This window comes from Dermacentor variabilis, chromosome 10 (genome assembly GCF_050947875.1).
Source record: "Dermacentor variabilis isolate Ectoservices chromosome 10, ASM5094787v1, whole genome shotgun sequence".
In the NCBI taxonomy this organism is placed as follows: Eukaryota; Metazoa; Arthropoda; class Arachnida; order Ixodida; family Ixodidae; genus Dermacentor; species Dermacentor variabilis.
The window spans coordinates 99,766,798-99,787,517 of record NC_134577.1 but is presented as its reverse complement, the minus strand read 5'-3'; the positions used below and the strand labels follow the sequence as shown (position 1 = coordinate 99,787,517).

The 20,720-nt window shown below is 44.7% G+C and overlaps 1 protein-coding gene across 9 annotated transcripts in view; it reads right to left on the bottom strand.

Annotated features, from left to right (window-relative positions):
• Positions 1–20,720, bottom strand: part of Dab (DAB adaptor protein) — a 141,982-nt gene that overhangs the window by 25,134 nt on the left and 96,128 nt on the right. For 6 of the 9 annotated variants that reach the window (XM_075673249.1, XM_075673248.1, XM_075673250.1 and 3 more), the window contains exons 4-8: positions 17,864–17,953; positions 15,657–15,791; positions 10,085–10,255; positions 4,672–4,770; positions 1,147–1,239 (exon numbers count right to left, since the gene is read on the bottom strand). In XM_075673249.1, the coding sequence (XP_075529364.1) occupies positions 1,147–1,239; positions 4,672–4,770; positions 10,085–10,255; positions 15,657–15,791; positions 17,864–17,953 (588 nt within the window). The remainder of the gene's footprint in view (positions 1–1,146; positions 1,240–4,671; positions 4,771–10,084; positions 10,256–15,656; positions 15,792–17,863; positions 17,954–20,720) is intronic. The other 3 variants (XM_075673255.1, XM_075673257.1, XM_075673254.1) reach the window with 1 other exon arrangement.

Sequence of the window (20,720 nt, the reverse complement as noted above, 5' to 3'; positions counted from 1 at the left end):
TCTTAGCTCAGTACCGCTGTCTGTCAGGCACTGTTTTACTAACCGACAGCAGCAAAGGGTGGTGATGGCGTATGCAAAGTCACCACTCCTCCGGTTGGGTGGCGACAGATTTGAATTTCGAAAAGGCATTGGAACCCTTCAGATGCAATTTTCTCGTAAACTCTTTTCTTGGCGCAAAACACATGTTGCGAGGTTTCTGAAGTAGTATTTAAACAGTCCACGTTGACTTAGTATTTGCCTTTAGTGCCCCTTTAAATTAATGGCACGATAGCAAAACCTGGGCACCAGAGAAGAATACAGTACCTTAATATGATTCACGGGCAACTACAAAAATGTACAACTGTACAAGTGGAAGAAAGAAAAAGAGAAAAATGAAAAAAGTCCATTCAAAAGGCATAAAAAAAGGAAACAGCATACTTCCTATTGCTCTATCTCAGAATGAATCACAGTGTTTAAACTTGCAACATGAAATCTCCGTAATGTAACATGCATATCGTGTTAGCTTCACTTTCTTGTTTCCATTTTTGTAGATTTCTTTTATATCAATTTGGGGCTTTTAATTTATTTTTTCATTTCATTTGTAACATGCATTTATGTAGTTGTCCATAAATCATATAAAAGCATCTGTTTTGAAAACAATAAACCAGTTGAAAACCAGTGCTAAGTCCAACTTTTACTTTCGCGCTTAAATTTAGTACCAAATTAAAGTACCTTATAAGACACTTCGATTTGGCTGATGCCAAGTTTTGACCATGGTCATGTCAAAACCTGGCAGCGCACTCAGCCATGAAGTCGCACCAACTAGCTCCTGTCGCAGCTTTACTATCTTATAAGAGTTTTCCAACCTCTGTAATTGCTAAATGTCATCATATTAAGTGCAATTAGCATATGGTAGTGTTCGTACAACCTTGAAATTATGTGCAAGCAGTCATTTGATTTACTGTCTTAATGCAACCGTTTTAATGTTTTCAGAAAATTGTAGCACTGTGGAGGAACCAATTATGGAAAAGGTAAAAACATAAAGACTGAGCCTTACTGTCACATTTCAGATACTATACACAATGCAAACCACATATTTGCGCACCGAAAATTCTACGATAAAGTTGTAGAGGCTGGAACACTGAAGATGCATATTGATTAACGCACCTGCCTGGGGTCGACAATGAAGGATGTGTCGAACGGGTCGGTAGATACCAGCGTGGCCGCGGCGGCTATCGTCGTCTCCATCTGCTGGATCCCCTATAGTGGTAAAAGAAGATAGCAGTGTCTACCTTTTTTAACAGGGACACTGCATTGAAATGACTGCTTGCAAAACCCTGCCAGTATGTTTTCTATCATAAAACATGCAGCACCTTTAGAAAGGCAACATTTCACTGGGGCTGCAAAGGAAGCATCATTTCTACAATCTTTCTTCTTTATTTTGGTAAATTGGCAATGTTTTGCATAACTACACTGCTCCAAGACCACGAAAAATGGTTAAGCAGAAGGCGCAATATAAATTTCAACAGCTTTAAACTCTTCCCTGCCCTGTATGAGCAAGATTTGTCAACGCATTTCTGGTAAAAATGACCAATGATTAGCTACGCTTGTCAACAACACTTCTCATTCACTTGCAGTTTTCATTTTCTCATCGGCAATTGACTTTGCGCTATTCATCTTCACTTTTGAAATTAATCAGTGAGAATTTTGTTACAATAAATACTTAAAATGTTGCCTACACTGTTTTTCGTAAAGGATTCCGCAGAAAAAAAAAATGTGCCAATTTTTAGTAATATTAAGAAAAGCAGTATGGCACAGAACGGGGTAAAGTTCTTCAAGGAGCCACTGACGAGGCTTGTTAGGTAATAGCGGAGATATAATAGCAGGGATATAAGCATATAAAATATTCCAAGGCGATGGTGCGAGGAGGCGAGCTACCCTCCCGTTGCCTCGACCAGCACCTGCAAGACACAATCCTCTCCTCCCTCCTCACGTATTGGAGTCGAGGGGCTACGAAATGTCACGATGCCCCTTTCATTTTCTTACTTTTCCTTTCTTCCCAAGTTTCTTTCTTGCGGTGTGGCCAATTCATTACTATGGCAAGTGGAGAAGTTGAAGCTAGGTAGGTAGTCCACGTTTCCGGAATATGGTTAACAGTTCACCCTTATTGCAGCACAAGTGGACATGTGGTGGACCTCAAGCGATGCAAAAGCTAAGGACCAGTTGCAACATTGCACTTAATTTTTCGCACCACCTTTTGGTCATGTCATGAAATTTAAAAGTTCTGCTAGGGGATAGCTGTCTGCCAATAACGAAAACATTAAATTTTATCCAAAAGTAGGGAATGAATAAGCATGACAACTTTTAAAAACGTCTCCCCAATTAAAGCAGTGCTAATGTGGGAATAAAAAAAAATTACCATTGCTTACAATGCTCCCCAACGTGAAATTTGAGTGCAGCTCTATATGTATTTTCATTTCGCAATATATTGGCTAGCGCGGACCATCTGTCTTGTGCAGCACATTGTAAAGTAAAGTGAAGTGTGGTGCAACTGCCTCACTAGTTGGGAGATTGCGAGAGGCAGCGCGTGGGTGATGCGTGGACGCAATTCACAGCAGCCATCGCAGAGAGACCTTCGCTCATGCAGCGATTTGTTTCTATACATGGCACCATTGGACATGCTTGCCGCATGCCTTATTTATTTATTTCAATACCCTTAAGGCCCAAAAGGGCATTAGAGAGGGGGTGGGTACAATGCAAAAATAGAAACAGATACAGGTTTCTATACAAAGATATTGGTGGCTATTACAAAAAATAAAACCAAACACAAAAGTACAGAGTGCAAGTTTTTAAACAAAAGTAGTGGTGCTATTACATCAGGTAGTCAATAAGTGCTGATTTGAAAGATGGCACGTCCACAGTTGATGCCATCATTGTTCAATGATGGCATCATCAGCGAACAGACGACGCATGCTACTCTAGTGCCATTTTGTAGCGATCTTTGCCACAGAACATGTCTTGCATGTCACTACGCTTTTCTTCTCACGCTTACACCATAGCCTCCTCCTCCGCTTTCCTCCTCGCACTCTCTTCGCTATCGCCTTCTTCCATTTCCCGCTGCGCTCCATATTCGCTCTTTCATCCTTCGCTGTGCTCGTTCGCTCGGTTATGCCAAGGGACGATGAGGCTCAATGCAGGAATGCGCGCCTAAGAGCCGCCCTATAAACATATGTGACGTCAAACAGTTGACTAGAAACGGAATGTGACGAATATATTCAAGATCGAAAACTTCTGCCTTCGTTGCTAGAACTGGAATATTTTTTTGACAAGGAAATGCAAATACAAATTTAAGAAAATACTGCACCCATCAAAGCGTACGTGGTGCATCCAGCCTGTTTAGAAAATGGACAGAGGTTCACTTATGGGATGCCAAATTAGTCAGTGTAATCATTAGCAGAAGCTTGGTAGGCTTTGAAGATGGGTGGTGACGCCGTAGAATTTTGCATGCACTCCCTGCACCTGCTCACTTTCACATGCGTTCAGCCTAACATGACAAATGAACATCATGAACGGACGTGAAAATAACTAGTGCGAAGTCGAATGAGACGCGACGAATGAAAAATTGAGCAGCTGAAAGGCAAGGAGGTCATTGTGCACCATTACCAGTGCAGAAATCAGAAGGCAAATAATGTTTCTTTGTGTATAATGAATCAAATAATACTTCTAGATGCCATCCCATTTTGGAGCTCCTAGCTCTACTGACAGCCATATAATGTTACTTGTTTTCAGGCCCAAAATCGCCTAATGTAGAATCTCTTTGGTGGCCCCATATTTTTCAGTCTGAATTCTGCTGACCAATTGAAATTTCGCACCACGCGCACTGCACATCATCATGTTTTTTCTGAAACGTTGTTCCTTAGTGCGAAACTAGCGTAGCGCTACTGTAAAAAATACACTAATTTACTGCTCTGGGAATGCCTCTGAGAAACAACACCTTAGCCGACCTACGGCTCCTTGCAGTAGTAAATCATAGAGTGAAATCAGCTTTTCATTAGTTGGTTGAATAGTGCAGGACAGCACAGGCTAATTAGTAGCATTATTTAATGCAACACCAGAAATATATATACAAGGACTTCTTAACGGCAATGATACACCCATGCAACATGCAATTTATATAAGCAGGCTGGTGGCATTGTTCACTGCCAAATTATGGTTGCTAGACTTACACTGCCAGTCATGTTTACTTTTCAACCAGAAACAGCCACTACAGTCTCAGCAGACTACAGATATTCACTGGCATCTAAAAAAATATATCTAAACCTAAACTTCGTCCCTGTGGCCTTTTTCTCAAGAGTGACCTGTACATTGAAAAACTTGGTATACACACAGCAAGATTTGATCTAGTGAAATGTGAAAGTGCATTTTCCTTTGTTGTTTCTTCGTCTCTGTTTTTATTGTTCCCCTGTTGCTCCTTCTAGTCATTATCTAAATGCCACTTCTGTCTCCTGCTCACTCGGATAAAAATATGAGCACTTCAGTGAGCTGATGAGAATTTACGTCAGGAACTCCGCGCCACCCATCTGCAGTCTTCTTGTCCTACCGATGTTCCTCGTGATTCCGGGAAACAAGCTTGCCGGAAGGCCGAAACGCCACTACCAGATGCACCGCACAGCCCAGCATCGAGCAACTCACCTCCTGCAAAGAGTCCAGCTCAGACTGCAAGTCGAGGAGGTCGTCCACCGTGGGAGTCTTGCTGTCCGCGGAGGAGGCGGGCTCGCCACGGCTCTCAGCCTAGACACCATGCACAGCCCACATGCACACTACTTTCACAAACATGCAACGTTTCACTGTCATCATCATCATCACCATCCACTACGACTCAAATAAAGTAACAATGGGCCACCATGCACATAATGCCTCGGGAAAGCAAGACTGAGGAATCCCCAACACACAATAAAACTGAAGCCTAAGCAAGCTGCCTCCTACAAAGATTGCTGGAGGGAACTACGGCGCTATTGTCTACAGGGGCCGCAAGTGTGGCGGTTCAGCTGCCACGGGAATCGTGTGACGTGCAGTAAACCTCCGCTAACCCAAAGTTGTAAAAACCGGGAAAAATTTCGAGAGGAGCGAATTTTGGAAAATATAAGTCCCTGGTTGTGCACAGACCACATAGAGCCCTGCAAAATAGGTGCCAGTAGCTGCTAAATTCTCGCCAAAGCTCAACATACCAGGAGTGGCATTTTCGGCAGACTCCTTTTTTGCGAGGTGTTCTGCAACTCGGCACCCGACATGTCGGGCATCTATGGGCAGCGGCAGTCCTCGCACAGAACCAAGTAAACACTGTTGCACGTAGGCACCGATGTGTCCAAAGCCTAGTTACATGAGTTATCGCGGAAGTGCTCAGATCCACAAACATGGAAACGCAGAGTAGAGTGACTAAGCAAACTGACAATGCTCCGCGCACACGTGACCATGCATGTTGCAGAGGTCACGTCTACCTTCTTGCACTTATCACGCTTCATCACGGGTCAGAGCCACACTAGCATGGTAACCTTTGGGTAATAACTTCTTCCCGACATTTTCGCAGGCGAAATTTCAAGATATCTGGAATACAGTGCACTAGCATTTCGAGATAAGAGGTGAAAAATACACGGGGCTAACACCGAGCCAGTAATACATTTCGACTTAGCCTACATTTTTAAATACCAGATTTCAAGTTAACGAGGGTTTACTGTGGATGGATTTGCCTAAGCTTTGTCTTTCTGGCTTCAAACGACTTCGTGGCATTGCAGCTAGAGTATTTTTGATAAAATATTGTGCTATAAATGCAACCATCATCAATGATTATGCATGTGAATAGAGATTTACAGCTTTCACACATGGATAGCATCTAAATTCTGCGCCCAGTGACCCCTACCTTGGAGCGACAGAAACAGATCTCAAAGAGGACGCTTTTGAGGGCGGTATGCACCAAAAGTAATTGCAGAGTGGGAAACACATCGGAGCTGCCATGTTTTGGACATTACCTATTTAGAAAGACACGATTGCTTGAAAATTTATGGAGAATTCTGCAAGTTGCACCGGTGCACACTGGTGCCATGGCGATTGATGAAAGCGTGCACAGGGCACTCCGGTGCTCACCAGTGCGATTTGCAATTTCGCCATCAGAATAAAAGCAAGCAAAACAAGAAGAAAGAAAGCATAATAAATAATGCCACAGGTACACCTGAAGCCAAAAGCAGAAAGATTAGACAAATCCGCATACTATCCATCATTCTTGTGGCAGTTGAACAGCTGCAGCACCTGAGTTCCCTCTAGCAAATTGAGTAAAAAACTGAATGGGTAATAACACGTGCTCTGGGAAAAAAAAATTTAATAAGTAGAGAAGAGCAGTAATGCAAATCACAATTGGGCTGCCTCAAACTACCTCCACTCAATGATACGCCCAAACATTCTACAATCTGTGGACAACACTTCAGCCAAGTTACTCATCAGACCATGTGAACAATGGAGAGGTTTCGATAGTGCTTGCAAGTATTGTGAGCAGATGAGAGCACACAGTAAATACAGTCCCATGCACATGCCCATTTCTTCTGCTACCGCACACAACAATGACCGAGACAGAAGTATGTGGCTCTTTGTTCGTTCATCACGTTAATCCATTTGCCCATAACTTGCCAAGAGTTTGACAGATGCTCCTCCTCTCACTTAGCAGTCTCTGGAGGCTTGGGCGGAGCAAGCCAATGACATTGAGGCTGTCGGGCACGGACAATGGTGGCATTCCAACCATGCCTCTATCGCACTGCAGGGCAGGCTACTAACAGTAAGTAGATGTGGAAATATCATGAGATATCCCATTGTGAGGATATCTCGAAAGCACGCAGGACCGCTTGCTTAATAAAGTTGCACACTAGACTCTTGGTCGTAATTCACAAGGGCACTTCTCTGCAGTGCACATTTCACTAACTAATGGTGGCACTGGTCATGGTTCGAAGATGCAGTTCCTAGCTGAAGCACATGCTAGGGCTTGTCCGTTGCACGTGGTTTCATCACGAGAGATACATCTACATTTTACAAGCCACAATACAAGAAAACTGCTTGTACGACTACACCTCCATTAGGTGGGCAAGCTGCCTCGCAGGTAAGCTAGCATTACAGTTACAAAAACATTCTATATCACTGTGTTGTGATGCCGCGCAAGATGCGCTCTGCAACAGACGTGCTGCAAATGATGAAAGTAAGAAAAGTCTACGTCAGTTCCACAGAGCATGTGCTGGGCAAGAAGGAGAGGGGATAGTGGCCACGGCCACAAGCAGATGAAATGCACTGGGACCCATACCACTCTTGCGGTAAAAACAAACACCAGGGAGCAGGCACGCAACGCCCATAGCATACAAGGCACGGCCCACGAGGGCTAACATTGCACTAACCTAGTAAATGGCTACGATGCTTACCTTTATCCTTGGTCAGTGGCACAGCAATGGTGATTCTTGCAAACCAGTTGCTAAAAATTCTTTACCTGATTTATTACTCTGGCCATGTTAAAATTGCATTGCCAGTATTAACAGCAGGAAGACTGACATAAATATGGATGTGTGCAGCTTCACTGAACGGCAACCACAGCCTGACAATTATTAGAGGAACTTACCATTTTCCATTTGCCTTCACTTCACACAGTCTCAGATGCACCTTATACCAGGTGATGTAATTTCTGAAATTTCACCTGCTTATTTACATTTACCTATCTATTTAATCTACTTAAAATAAGGACACCTTTATTAAACCTCGTGCAGTTGATTTCACAATTCTGTTGCATCAGTTCGATTACTTGAAGAGGTGGACCCTACTTGCCAGACAAGTTGTAGTGCCCTAGTTGGTATTTATCAGCATTCCCTTTTCCACAGTACCACTACAGTAAAACCAGGTCAACTCAACCCTTACTAATTCAGAAAGTTGGACAATTCGGACTCATCTTCCAGTACCAGCAGGCGCATGCATTATTTCGTGGTATCAAACTCAATATTTCTGACATATCTGGCCACGCCCCAGTATATTCAGAGAACTCTCCAAGTTCAGCGAGCACAGAGCACCACAAATGTGCAACGCAAAAGAGCAAAAGCGGCGCTAGCGTCCAACAGAAACGAAGTGGCAGAGCCCACGTCGCCATAGTCATCGGCGGAAATCGTACGTGAATGGCACAAATGGAGGCCATGCTCAGAGGCCATGCCCACTCTTCCTTGGCTGACAAAATGCTCCGAGGATGACTTTCTTGTTCTTTCTTTTTTCCCCAGCCAGCACTATCGTAATGATCACTTGGTGCAGCATCCCCCTCCTTTCTTTTATGTTTTGCTCGCCAGTCCGCATGTGGTGCATCCATAGAGCAACTATGTCCCGGAGACGTTGTCACATCTTTGCGTGTGTTTGTACAGCTTCGAGTTTGTGTGCTCAATACCACCTCCCATGCCTTCGCGAGAGCCAAGTGGTGCAAAGAAACATGGCTCGTTTCTCCGATCTCCATGGCGATCTCCGTTGGCAGAGATTGCAAACACGGTGACACTCTTGTTAACTTTATATGGAGACGACGTCACTCTTGTGCAAATCTAAGCAAATCTGATTACCTCAAAGTGTAGTATGAGACAGAGGATTATTGAATACAGTCAAACCTCAACATATTGAGCACAGACATATCAAATTGTTGCGTATATCGAACACTTTTGTATATCGCCTGGAAAATCGCATACAGTTTAAATTTTTTATTTCGAAGGGGGTCGGAGGTAAAATGGATATATCGAACTCCTCCACCCCAAACCACATGCGCTCTGTTGACAGGCGGTCAGCTTTCCCGCAACGCCCTCGAATATAGCAGTGGCATGATGGGTGTTTCCGACTGCTGCGCACTATAGCTACATGCATCGATGGCGCCGAGGGTGCAATTTGAACGTAGCGGCGTACAAACGAGGCGGCTTAGCTAGTTCGATAATGCCAACGACACATTTCATTTGTCACACTGACTCCTTCTCGGTGCCATGCCCTGCGCCTGCTGCACCCAGCCCAGACTTAATACTTAGTTATTGACAGTGTTTCAAAATGCTTTGATTGACGGACATGGAGATCGCAGCAGAAGTAGCGGCCAAACGAAGACACTGCCAGGGTTGATCTCGCAAGTGCTGATGATGCCCCGCTCCCAACTTCAACTGAGGCTGTAGCTGCTTTGGCCCTTCTACGCCGCTACTGCAGCACAACAGAGGGCACCAGCTTGTCACTTGTGGATCGTTTAGAGTACGTTGAGGACTCCGTGTTTAAGCAAGCGGCTGCCAATAAGAAGCAGGCTATACTGCTGCAATACTTTTAGTCAAATAAGTAAATACTTTGTGTGAAGCTTCAAGTTAGTATTTACTCCGCCACGATTGGGGCGTGATCGGGGATCGTTGTTCGGAGTGGGTGTTCAGTTGTGCTGCACACAATTGGCCTAGGCAGCGCCGACTGGTTGTCATGCAACCAGTGTTCCGTCAGAGCAGTTGCAGCAAACAGTAATACCGCTTTGACTCGTTGTGCACGTTGGCTGCGTGCCTTAAGAACTACGTGGTCACCGTTCATGACCGTGTCCACAGCATCTGCAGCAAGCAGTAGTTTCGTTTTCACTCAGTGCAATGGTGGCGCATGCAGTCACAAACACGGCAGAAGCTGTCGAAGACGAAGAGCAACGGCTACATTGCGTGGGATCAACGATTCGTTGGCAAGCAGCTCACTGGCAAAAAAAAAAATAATTGGGATGGGTGCGCAGTAGTGAAAACCACACCGCGGCCACGCTGCGTAAGAAGTCGCGACACCTTTGCTGCTGCTAGCACTACATGTATTCGGTGACGACACGACAAGAATTGCAGCTTCTGCACTGCTGTTTTGCAAAACAGGAACAGAATTTGCCGATTCACTCAACAACAAAAAAAAGAATGCATGGACGTAGTGAGCATTTGTTTATTTTTTTCTCAACAGCCTCAATAAGTTGATGTTCTGTTAATCCGGACATCATTTTCGGTCCCGCGAGATCCTAACTAACGAGGCTCCCCGATTCAGCCGACAGCTGCCCGCGAATCGAGCCACTGACCTGTGGGCTGCAGATCACCTCCTGTGCCTCCCCGCGATTGGAGAAGTCCGTAGGGGGCTTCCATTCCTGCAGCTGCTGCCGCTGCTCAAGCTGCGCCTGGCGCAGCTCGTGCTGCTTCATCTCCAGCACCACCTGGAAGAGGTCACGCAGCGCCACCACCAGCTGGGACGCCTGCACAAGAGACGGCCACGCCATCGGTATCTGCCTCGAGCAAAAGCATAACTCCAACTTGGTATACGAGTCAAACAAATACCCATCGCCAGGAAAAAAATAACCTGAGCGGGACCTTTGCCTCGGGAACTCCCACCTGGACACTGTTTAACCAGCTGATGACAAGTGCAACGATTCTGCAAAATGCAGTCAGTAGGTCAGTAGTTCGTATTTTATGGAATTTTTCGTTGTGTAACTCGAATTCGGTCCTAATAACAACAGATGATCACGTTCAGGATATTTATAACTGGCTTCCACTGTACGTGGTAATGGACGAATCTTTCTGGTTAATATTCGTGCAACTGATTTTGATTACGTTTGTTCCATTTAGGAGAGAATGTTCAAATCTGTAGACCGTAAAAACCAGATTCTTGGTTCAGGCCCGCAATTTTTCGCTAAAGAATTGTGAAAACTATTAAAATTATCAACTCAAGGCTCCTCTTATAAAACTTAGCACAGGTGCCTTTTGCACAAGGTGCTGCTGTCTTAGGGTGCAGTCCATGAATAATTTGTTAAGCGCAAAAAGACAGACACAAGAAAGACGACAGGACAAGGCGCTTCTTCTTTCTTGTGTCTGTCTTTTTGCGCTTAACAAAGTATTCATGGATTCGCACCAACTAGCCCGCCAACGCATTGTGCTGAACTAGGGTGCAGTCCACTGTTAAAAAGAACACGAGTGTAAAACATGAGTGAACTTTCCACTCTGACGAGTGTACAACTGCTAGGCTTTGCTGCAGACGACTTGTGGCTGATGGCGCACGTTGCAGTGTTCTGTTTAACCGTAGACCACAGTGTACATGCTCTTGCTCATCAACCACTACTTCAAGCGCGTGCTGACAGACTTGCACTAACAAAGTGAAGATGTGCCTTCTTGAAGCCTGTGTTTGCTGTGGTGAGGCACCGTGGCGCCACCTAAAGCCCCTCCATACACGTTTCCACCGACCAGGTTAAGTACCGCCAACCTGCCCTCCTCCTCCACGGTCCTCTCCCACTCACCCCCTTAGCTTCTGGCGTCAAGCGGAACTTACGTAGCTGCAGCTTCCTGTTCCGAGTGGAAATGACGCTTTGTTTTTTAGCGTTGTTTACTTTCGCGTCACTGGAGAGGCTTTAATTGCACGAGCTGCGGTTGAAACTGTGAATGCGGTTCTACCCAAGAACCACCACCTACTGTAACCAGCGATCTGCTCGTGTTCGCTGCTTCGCGTCAACCTGCAACGGGTTGTGGCACGAGCGACAATGTACAGTGGAATGTAGTGCCTGCGCGCTTGGAGACCACTGCAGTTTTTCGCGCATTCGGAAAACAGCGACCGCGAACTACTATTTCAGCGGAATACAACAGCTCGTCCCCTTTGCATTCTTCTTATGGTGACTGCCACAGCTCTGCTAAGCACACGCGGGTGTCTCACCATGGTCTAACAGCAGTCAAAGCGGAAATTCTCGCAGCACGACTCCAGGAAGCGAAAACGCCGGAACCGGAAATTTTTAAACCGGAATCGCCGGAACCGGAAATACCGGAACCGGATTTGGTGTGAGGGGAAAAGGCGGCGCACAACAAAGGTTGTCGCTACTTAATAAAGCGGCGGTGGCGCGTGGATAGAGGGGCTTTAGCGCCACCTAGCAGGCACCCAGCGAATGACGACTGTGGCCTGTGGGATATCGGCACACACTTTCGCATCTTTACTTGGCTTCTTGTTTTTTTATGTTTCGATTGCTCTTGTGTCATTAGGCATATGACACACAAAAGGCCTCAGACAAAATAATGCGAACCAGTGCAACTACTAAATATAGTTTGCTATTGCAAGTAACAGTTTGCAAGGTTACACAACATGGAGGCACATAACATAATACAAGAGGCTTTAGAAGTGAAAATTCTGCATACAAGATTCAATAAAGCTTGCTCTTACATATGTAGCAAAGTTCATCCATATTGCTTCAACAGCTGCCCAAGCCGAGCCCTTCTGCATTTGAGTACAAAAAATTAATGTTGAACCTGACTTCAACCTTCCTCTCAATGTCATTTGCCTTGAATTGCACTTGCATTTAAACTAGATTCCTGCTACTAGAGATACTGAGTGCCATTTAGATAAAAAATGGCATACACAATCGTATCAGATTGGGGAACTCTTTCGAATGAGCTTCAACTCTTATTATTACAGCTAATACTAATGTTAAACAGTGCCAGGATGCAAATGGGCCCATAAAGGAAAAACAACACACGAAGTATTTTAATGAGTGGAAAATGTAGAGAGGTCGGCCGGATAATGGAACATCTGGCCTGCTACTCTACGTAAGGGAAGGGGGAAGAGGGGAAGAAAAAGGGTCACAATGGGGGATGATAATGGGAGGAACGAGGTGAAGGACACATTACACAACTGGTATCACAGGCGTGAGTCCAGGCCCGTGTCACCTAGGAAACGTGAAAGTGCACGCATTGTCTCTGTTGTCTGCCAACTCTGTGGCCATGTGCCTAGCAAGAGGTCCTCCGACAGTGGTCCATTGTGTAAATGTCTCAATGTATCTGCCATTGTTACTCTTTCGAGCGCATACTCGGGGCACACCATGAGCACATGTTTGATAGTCTCTACAGCGCCACACACTGAACAGTCCGTCTAATAATGTGCAACACAATTCACAACACAATTCACAAGTAATAATCATTTAACTTTTAGGCAGACATTCATTACTGTCAATTAAAAGAGAGCTGCAGCACATTAGTGTGGCTGGTGACTAACAGCATCTGTAAAAGATCATCGTGCACTGCAGCTGTGTCGTGTCATCCATGTTGTCTACAGACAACTGAATGGATTTGCACCTGCTCCTCTCTATATTTATGTGGATATGCACTGTTTGCTTGCTTACATAAACATAGCTTCAGTAAGTCTGAGACTACCATAAGGCTCCAAGACTGAGTTTAATGAGAAGACAGTAAGCAACATATTACAGATACACTGTAAACTTCTCTACATTTTATTATTTGCTATACAACTGTCACTATGCCAAGCAAATTACAAATTTTTTTTTGCAGTTTAGTTGGAATATAATGTAATTTGTTGTCATTATACAGTCTAACCTTGACTAACGAACCTCATATAACAAAATTCTTGATTTAACAAAGTAGTCACCTTTTTATAACTTCTTGTCCGTAGAACACGATTTATTTTGAACTTCAATATAACGAAGTGTGTTTAAACAGGATTTCAATGTAGCGAAATTCCCCTGCCATCATGAAGGAATACAGAGGCAGCAAACGGGAACTGCCGTGGACACAGATGGTCAAACGGTTGAATCACATGCAACTGCTTGTGAACGCACCTCTCAAATCGCACACAGCGTCGCAGAGAGCGGCAGCAGAAGCAAAGCAGTGCCTGATGATATGGGTAGCAATACTAGTTTTAAATGCAAGACTCTCTCGCCATCATGTTCCACATAAAGTGCAAGTGCGATAAGAGCCTACTGTATCCTGCATGCTGCATGCTGTGGTGCAAGGGAAATCGTATGAGGGTGAGCTGAAAAGGTTTGTGGCTTTATGGGCGCAGTCTTTCTGCGTGGAAGAATGGGAGGGGGGGGGGGCACATGAGTTGCGCGCATCACCTCTAGCGCAGCCGTGGCGGCAAACAGTCGTCAGCGCGGTTGAGCACATACGCGGTCCACCCACCCTATCCTGGAGCTTATCTGCACAGGATGCAAAGGTTAGGCGAACTGAGATGGCTGTGGCTTCATGTGCACTATATTCCCACATGTTTGGTGCTGGTACGTTAAAGCGCGAGGCCAACAAAGTGTTCGCGCCCCTTTGCGTGCACTCTTTGGGACAGCCTTGTCCCATTGCAGGCTAAGAAATCAGCTGCTGCGGCGGGGTGGACGTGAAAGCTTCATACACTTTGCTTCATATCGCTGACGCAAAGATATTGCTGACGCGGCACGAAACAGTACCTTTAATCCCTAATTCTCAATTCAAAACTAAAATTTATTTCTCATAAAAATTCGTTTTTTTTTTTTCAACTCCTCTGCAAGAAGAGCCTGTCAGGAACTGTACCTATTTGCATAAATAGTTGGATTTCAATATGATATTTTGATATAAAGAAGTGGAGATTTTACCAACTTTATCATATTGAGGTTTACAACTGTTTTGTGTTTCATACATAGCAGGCAATGGTTACAAGGCTAGAGAGAATTCTTGCACTGCTCACATTGACAGCGAAAAAATGACTGCCTCAGGTATGTAGGAAAGCTACGGGCATGTGTTATGTAATTTGATGTAACATTAGGCCTCACGCTTCGATGTTGTAAGACATGGCATGTCTACTGCATGGAAAGTATCACAGACCTGCAACTATTTCTCACCAAACGAGTGGGGCGACACATTTCTGTGACCAGTGGCCACAGCACGACGCTTGTGCTTGCCATTTTTAAGCCGGCTGGACAAGAGAGCATTCACAGAAGAAACATTTGAAGGACGCTTAGGCTTCGCTTTTAAGTGTGGAACGCGATAGCATATTCAAAGATCCCTGACTGCTTCTGATGCTTCCCAGCAACTGCAGCTTATGTAACGATAATGTTTACCGGGAAACGCTGACGGCAACCACTATGCATGAAGGCGAGTGTTCTAGTAGAAACGCGGCCTCTTACATGGGCCACGATGCGGCAGAGGCAAGCATCATCTAGACGTGTTTGCAAGGAACCAGGTGCACCGCTTTATGGCCTCTGAGGTATGTGCGTGCCAGTGTGCACAAATCTCGGTGGCCATAGCTGCTTTATGAAAGGTAGAAATGCTGGAAAAGGGGTTTGTGTTTGAGTTTCCGCGTAACAGAATTTTGTTTTCTGGTATCTTCAAATTACAATCCGATGCTATCGTTTCTGTAGGTTGAATTTAGGTTGTACTTTACGATTTTTCTGACACATGTTACTTTGAGAAATTCAATTATTTCAGTAACGTCTCTGCGCCACGTGGGGGGCCTGGGTCGCTGTGGTCCGGAGTTATTTTACACCGAGCGACGTCCAATGTTGACATCGTATTTTTGCGACACGGGCCTTTAACGCTATCATGTTAAAAATACTGGGGCCATGGCCTCGAGTGTCATCCACGTTTCAAGCCGCTACGGCACTGCTGAACTTTTTGAATATGACTGAGCTCTGCAACCACCTGCGATTTCACAGTGAACGCTGTTGTGTGTGTGCATGAGCATTGCCTGTTCTTGCTTTCCTCTCCTTTTCCTTTTCTGCCCACTTTCCCCTCGCACAGTGCAGGGTAGCAAACAAGGTGCTACCTGGTTAACTTCCTTGGCTTTCTTATTTTCTCTCTCACTCTCTTTCTAGATACAAATGGCAATAAACCTTCCCCACGACAAAAGTGACCAGCACTCACCGCCTTCTCGGTCTTGATGCCAATAAAGCGGTGGCTGCCATCTTGCGTCATGCAGACATAGCCAAAGGCCCGGGCGTCATTGGCGTCTTGCGAGATGAACGAAATGCGGTGCACTGGGTGGTGGAACACCAGCTCCTGTGGCATACGCATTCATGTCAATGAGGCAAATACAGTGCGAGTACGTATGCAAGCTCATGTGTGTCACATAAACCTAGATAATGTCATAATTTGGGCTTGTTGGTTGAACGTCTTTTGAACATCTTGAATTTAGACCAGCGCAACATGGGATGGGGCAGAAGACGACACACACAGCACTGTGGTGCATGCTTTTCTGTCATCAACCTTTGCTACACTGTCCTAAATTCTGCATAAATCTATTTGATAACGACTCATTGCAGTCACTCAAACCATGCTATCTTATGCAACTGTGCGTGCCGATTTGAATTTTAAGGGATAAATAATGCTTGTTGCCATCATTATGAACATGATCTTCCTGTTGGCACTGTTAACTTTGTTAAAAGGCAGCTGAAGCACTTTTAATGAAAAGTGAGTATTCAGCAAATTAGTATAGTTCCCCCCCCCCCCCCCCCGAATGCAAAAATCATAGTTTAACAGTCACTGTCACTGGCTTTATTTAGCAAAAACAAGCCGGAGCGTCTGTTGGAGACGCCGCGCGTCAGTTGACAGGCTCTGATGGCGAAGACGATCATGACATCATCTCAGGTATCGACGAGGTGCACGATTCAAATAGAGCACTCTCATGACCCCTGTATTGACATCATCCTCGCGCCCTGTCTTTCACCACTACACTTGGCCACGAGGACGGCTGGAGCTTCAACAAAAATTTAAACACCGACTGCAACACTACTACGTGCATAATTGAGAAAAATAACTTCAGTAGTTGAATTATACTGTGGCAGCCTTCCAAACCATCGGAAATCTTCCAAGTCTCAAGCCTCTTCAGCTTCCTTTTAAAGGGGTCAGTGACAGCAAGCTTTCGAGCAAGAATTATGCATTGCATGTTCAAACTGCACATGTCCCACAGCAAGCTGGCTAAATTTGAGCACATCTGGTGGGGTACAACATTTTCTACTTCATATTTTTTTATATCGCAGTTAAACCTAACAGCAGTCTGGCAACACTGACAGGTGACTAAATGACGTGCACTCTGTGTGGTCAACATATGCGGTATATGTGTGGTTTGCAATTAGCACGTACATCTCAGCGATCTGCCCGAGACAGTTTCTCCAGGCATTCCCTGGTTAATGCTCTTTTTCTTGAGTGAGTGAAGTAATTTCAGGCACGATGCGATGGCAAAGCTCTTCCTGCGAAGTTGTGTGCCAGAGCCTACGAAGCACAGAGAGTCCAGCCCGGCACACACGTGTTCTTGGAGCATTTCGGAGCATTTCAGATGGCACAGTATCGGCTCTGCACTTACCTACTGACATCTCACAAGCCATGCCAAAATGGCTGTTGCCGTCAGTGGGAGGGGCTTTAAGGCAGCAATGTCAAACTGATATTTTCTTTCTTCATTAAAATGTGCGATAACAGGCCCCGTTTTTGTGTGTGTGTGTGTGTGTGTGTGTGTGCGTGTGTGTGTGCGTGTGTGTGTGTGTGCGTGTGTGTGTGTACGTGTGTGTGTGTGTGCGTGTGTGCGTGCGTGCGTGCGTGCGTGTTTGTGTGTGTAAACATATTGGCCCCTCTACACTCAATTACAATGATAAACTGAGAATAGTTGGACAACCATGTTATTGCTTCTTAATTAAATAATTGAGCACCCAGATTTCTTGTAAATTAATTAACTGCACCTTTAGGTAATTCACATTAAGATATGAGACTTCATGGGCTGTCTTAGGGGATTTTTAGATAACTAGTTTGAAATTCAAACAAACAAACAATGCGCAGCATGGCACTGGCATACAATTTAAGCAACAGAAGGAAGCCTCAAAATGTCATGCATTTGAAATTGCAGCACATACCAAAAAAAGTCAACTGGAATGTGCCTTACTTGGCATTACATGAGCATTAAGTCTTATGAGACACTGTCTTCCTGTGAACAAATTCTGTAAGTTTACCGTACTTTATCAAACACAAAAGCAAAACAGAAAGCATGGCTCAATCAGTTGATGCCTATTCATCTCTGAATTTACATAGGCAGAGCACAATATGATTAAGAAAACAGCCGCCATACAGAAACATCCACTGACCCCAGTCTTGTCGTCACGAATCTTGATACCTTGGAGGGACACGGTCAGCTGAACCCTTTGTTTGTGCTCCCCGGACGAACGCACAACCATCTGCAAGTAAACCACAACAAACCTTACAATCAAGGCTAGAAAAAAATGTGCAGAGACCAACGACCATGACTTTCAATGTAAGTGAATAGCCAAGCATTTTTAGAATGCTATTTGCTTGATCAAAGGAATGGTGTGCTTAATGATGCATGTTAGTTACAGTGAGAATATTTAGGTGGCGCTTGTCGTTTCATTATGCAATTCTTCAGAGAACAGAGTCATTAACCAGGACATCTGTGGCGGCAGTTTGCCAGTTTGCCTTTGTCCGATCACCGACCGCCAACGATAAGAATGGGTTAACAAGGCAAAGGCAATTCGCTTTTTAAAAAAAAATTGTGTAGGTTTTATCATATTCACAGTAACTCGTGAAATGGCTGCTGAATATGTGCTTCTTGTGAACTGATTCCATAGACGTATAAGATACCACTGCTTTATGCTTGGCAGCTTCATCTGGCATGAGCAGTTTCCTGGGAATATGTGCAGGTGATGATTACCACACAGCTATGCGAAGCCTTGGCACTGGACTCTCGAAATTTGTGGTCACTGATGAACACAGCAGCAAGCAAGTGCAGTAAACCTTCGATATAATGAAATCACTTTATTTGAATGAGAAGAATCGAGTGAACGAAGGGAGCTCAGTTTATCATTAGTAAAAACCAAAAAAAGCCAACAGAAAATGAAGACAAGGAAACCATGGGGAGATTGACTGTTCTTGTTTTTTATAATTGAAAATGTAGAGATAACTAAATGGCAAATGAAGGTGTAGAAATAATTAATTAAGAACTTACTTACCCTAGCTTTTCTTCTTGACTTCATTAGTCTGTTACATTCATTTCACTTTATTTTATGTTTTCCTGATCTAGAATAAAGTTAATGCACTTTTGGTGGATTATTCAAAGTCGAGTGGTGCCATACTTAGTAAGAAGTGCATAGCAGGGAATCTACACGGTACCACAGCAGCATGATATAGAGGGAGATATTTTGCTCTTTTTTTTATCAACCTAGATATGCAAAGAACACTGCAAGGGCCATTTTGCCATAGCACAGCAGATCGTTGAGACCATGACAGTTCCATGCAGTGATACCCAACAGATGAGGCAGCCGCTCCCAATATTCTCACACTAAAGTGATCATTAATTCGCTCCAATAGAACAAGAGTAGGTGCCGCCTGGTAAAGCTTCAGATTTTACAAAACTAAAAAAAAAAAATTTCCAGCAGAAGCTATGCTAGGATGACTGTCGACGTTAATGTGATTAGCACTGAAGCAATGCAGTGACAAACCACACTGCCACCGTCGAATGGGGTCATGTATGAGGCATGTACTACGCTCGGGCTCCTCTCTTGCGCTTCTCTCTGGACATGCTGCACTATCTACTATGTAGTAGCACTGCCGCAAAGTCAGCGCGTGGCATGCGTCTAAATACATATCCAGAAAAGATTTTCTGCGTACTTAAGGCGTGTTCGATTCCACCCAGCACTGGATAAATTTTAAAGGACTTTATTTTTTGTGTGTCATTTCAGAATGGCCCATAGCCAGTGACCAAAGTCAGCCGGCTGGTTGGTTTAGAACCAGGTTCCCACAGCACAGTAGCCTGACACTCAGTCCATTGTAGTCCATGGACTGCCCAGTGACCCAAGTTGGCGAGAAAAAGGTTAGATACAGGCAGACAAGCACACCACAAACTCGGTGATGTTCTCAAAGAATGCTAATCACATAAAAAACCAGAACGCTGTCCCTGACTGAACAAGTTTCTTGGATGATGGATGGATGATGGTTAGAACACAACTTTGTGGACCTGTCTATCTCGAAAATGGCTCTGCACACATGACTTGTGGTAGATTCGACAGGTTCCCACTGAATTCTGACACAAGTTAGTATTACGTGGAGCCCACTGAAGGTTGGAGCCAGCAAAATCCTGCATGAGGTGAAAGTGCAGTTACTCTTCAAAGAAGCCAGAGGTTGCAAGTGAACAGAGCAGGCTTCTATTAAGTCAAGTTCATTCAATTTTTCAGTTAATTCGATCCCAGGCGAAGGTGCCGGCTGGTGCTTGTGCACTTCTATGGGCCCGAAGTTCCGATATTTCAATCTGAAATTGGCCTTTGCTGGATAATTGGACCTTGACCAGTCAGCACACACGCACCTGACCCCTATGGTGATCCCAACAGTGACCCCTTCTGTAGCCGCGTCTGTCTCGGTGGAGCTTAGGGGCACTTTGAGGGCACTGAACACGCGTCGTCTCTCAGAGAAAGCGCTAATTTTCAGCCCGCCCTAGGAAGGTTCTCAAACAATAACCGTAGCTCACAATGTTTGATTGCGGCATTTACCTGATTTTAATGAACGCCTTCTCTTTCAAAGAAAATTTTGGAGGACGCTTAAGCTTTGCCTTTAAGAGTGGAACGCAATCGCATTCGAATATCCCTGACTGCCTCTCACACTTCCCGGCAACTGCAGCTTATGTAACCGTATTGTTTTCCTGGAAACGCTGGCGGTGAACGCTATGCACCAAGGTGACCTTTGTGGTTCTTTTTTTCTTTTTATGCTGCTGCAAGGAACTGAGTGGGCTGCGCCACTCCTACTAAGACACACCTCAAATGGCAACTGGAAAACGCTATCATGTTAAAAGGAGCTTGTGTTTGAGTTTCTGCATAAGAGAATTATGTTTTCTCGTATATTCAAATTACAATTCGATGCTATCACGTCCGTAGGTTGTGTGCAAGTCACACTTTACAAATTTTTTGATGCATTTTACTCTGAGAAATTCAATCACAG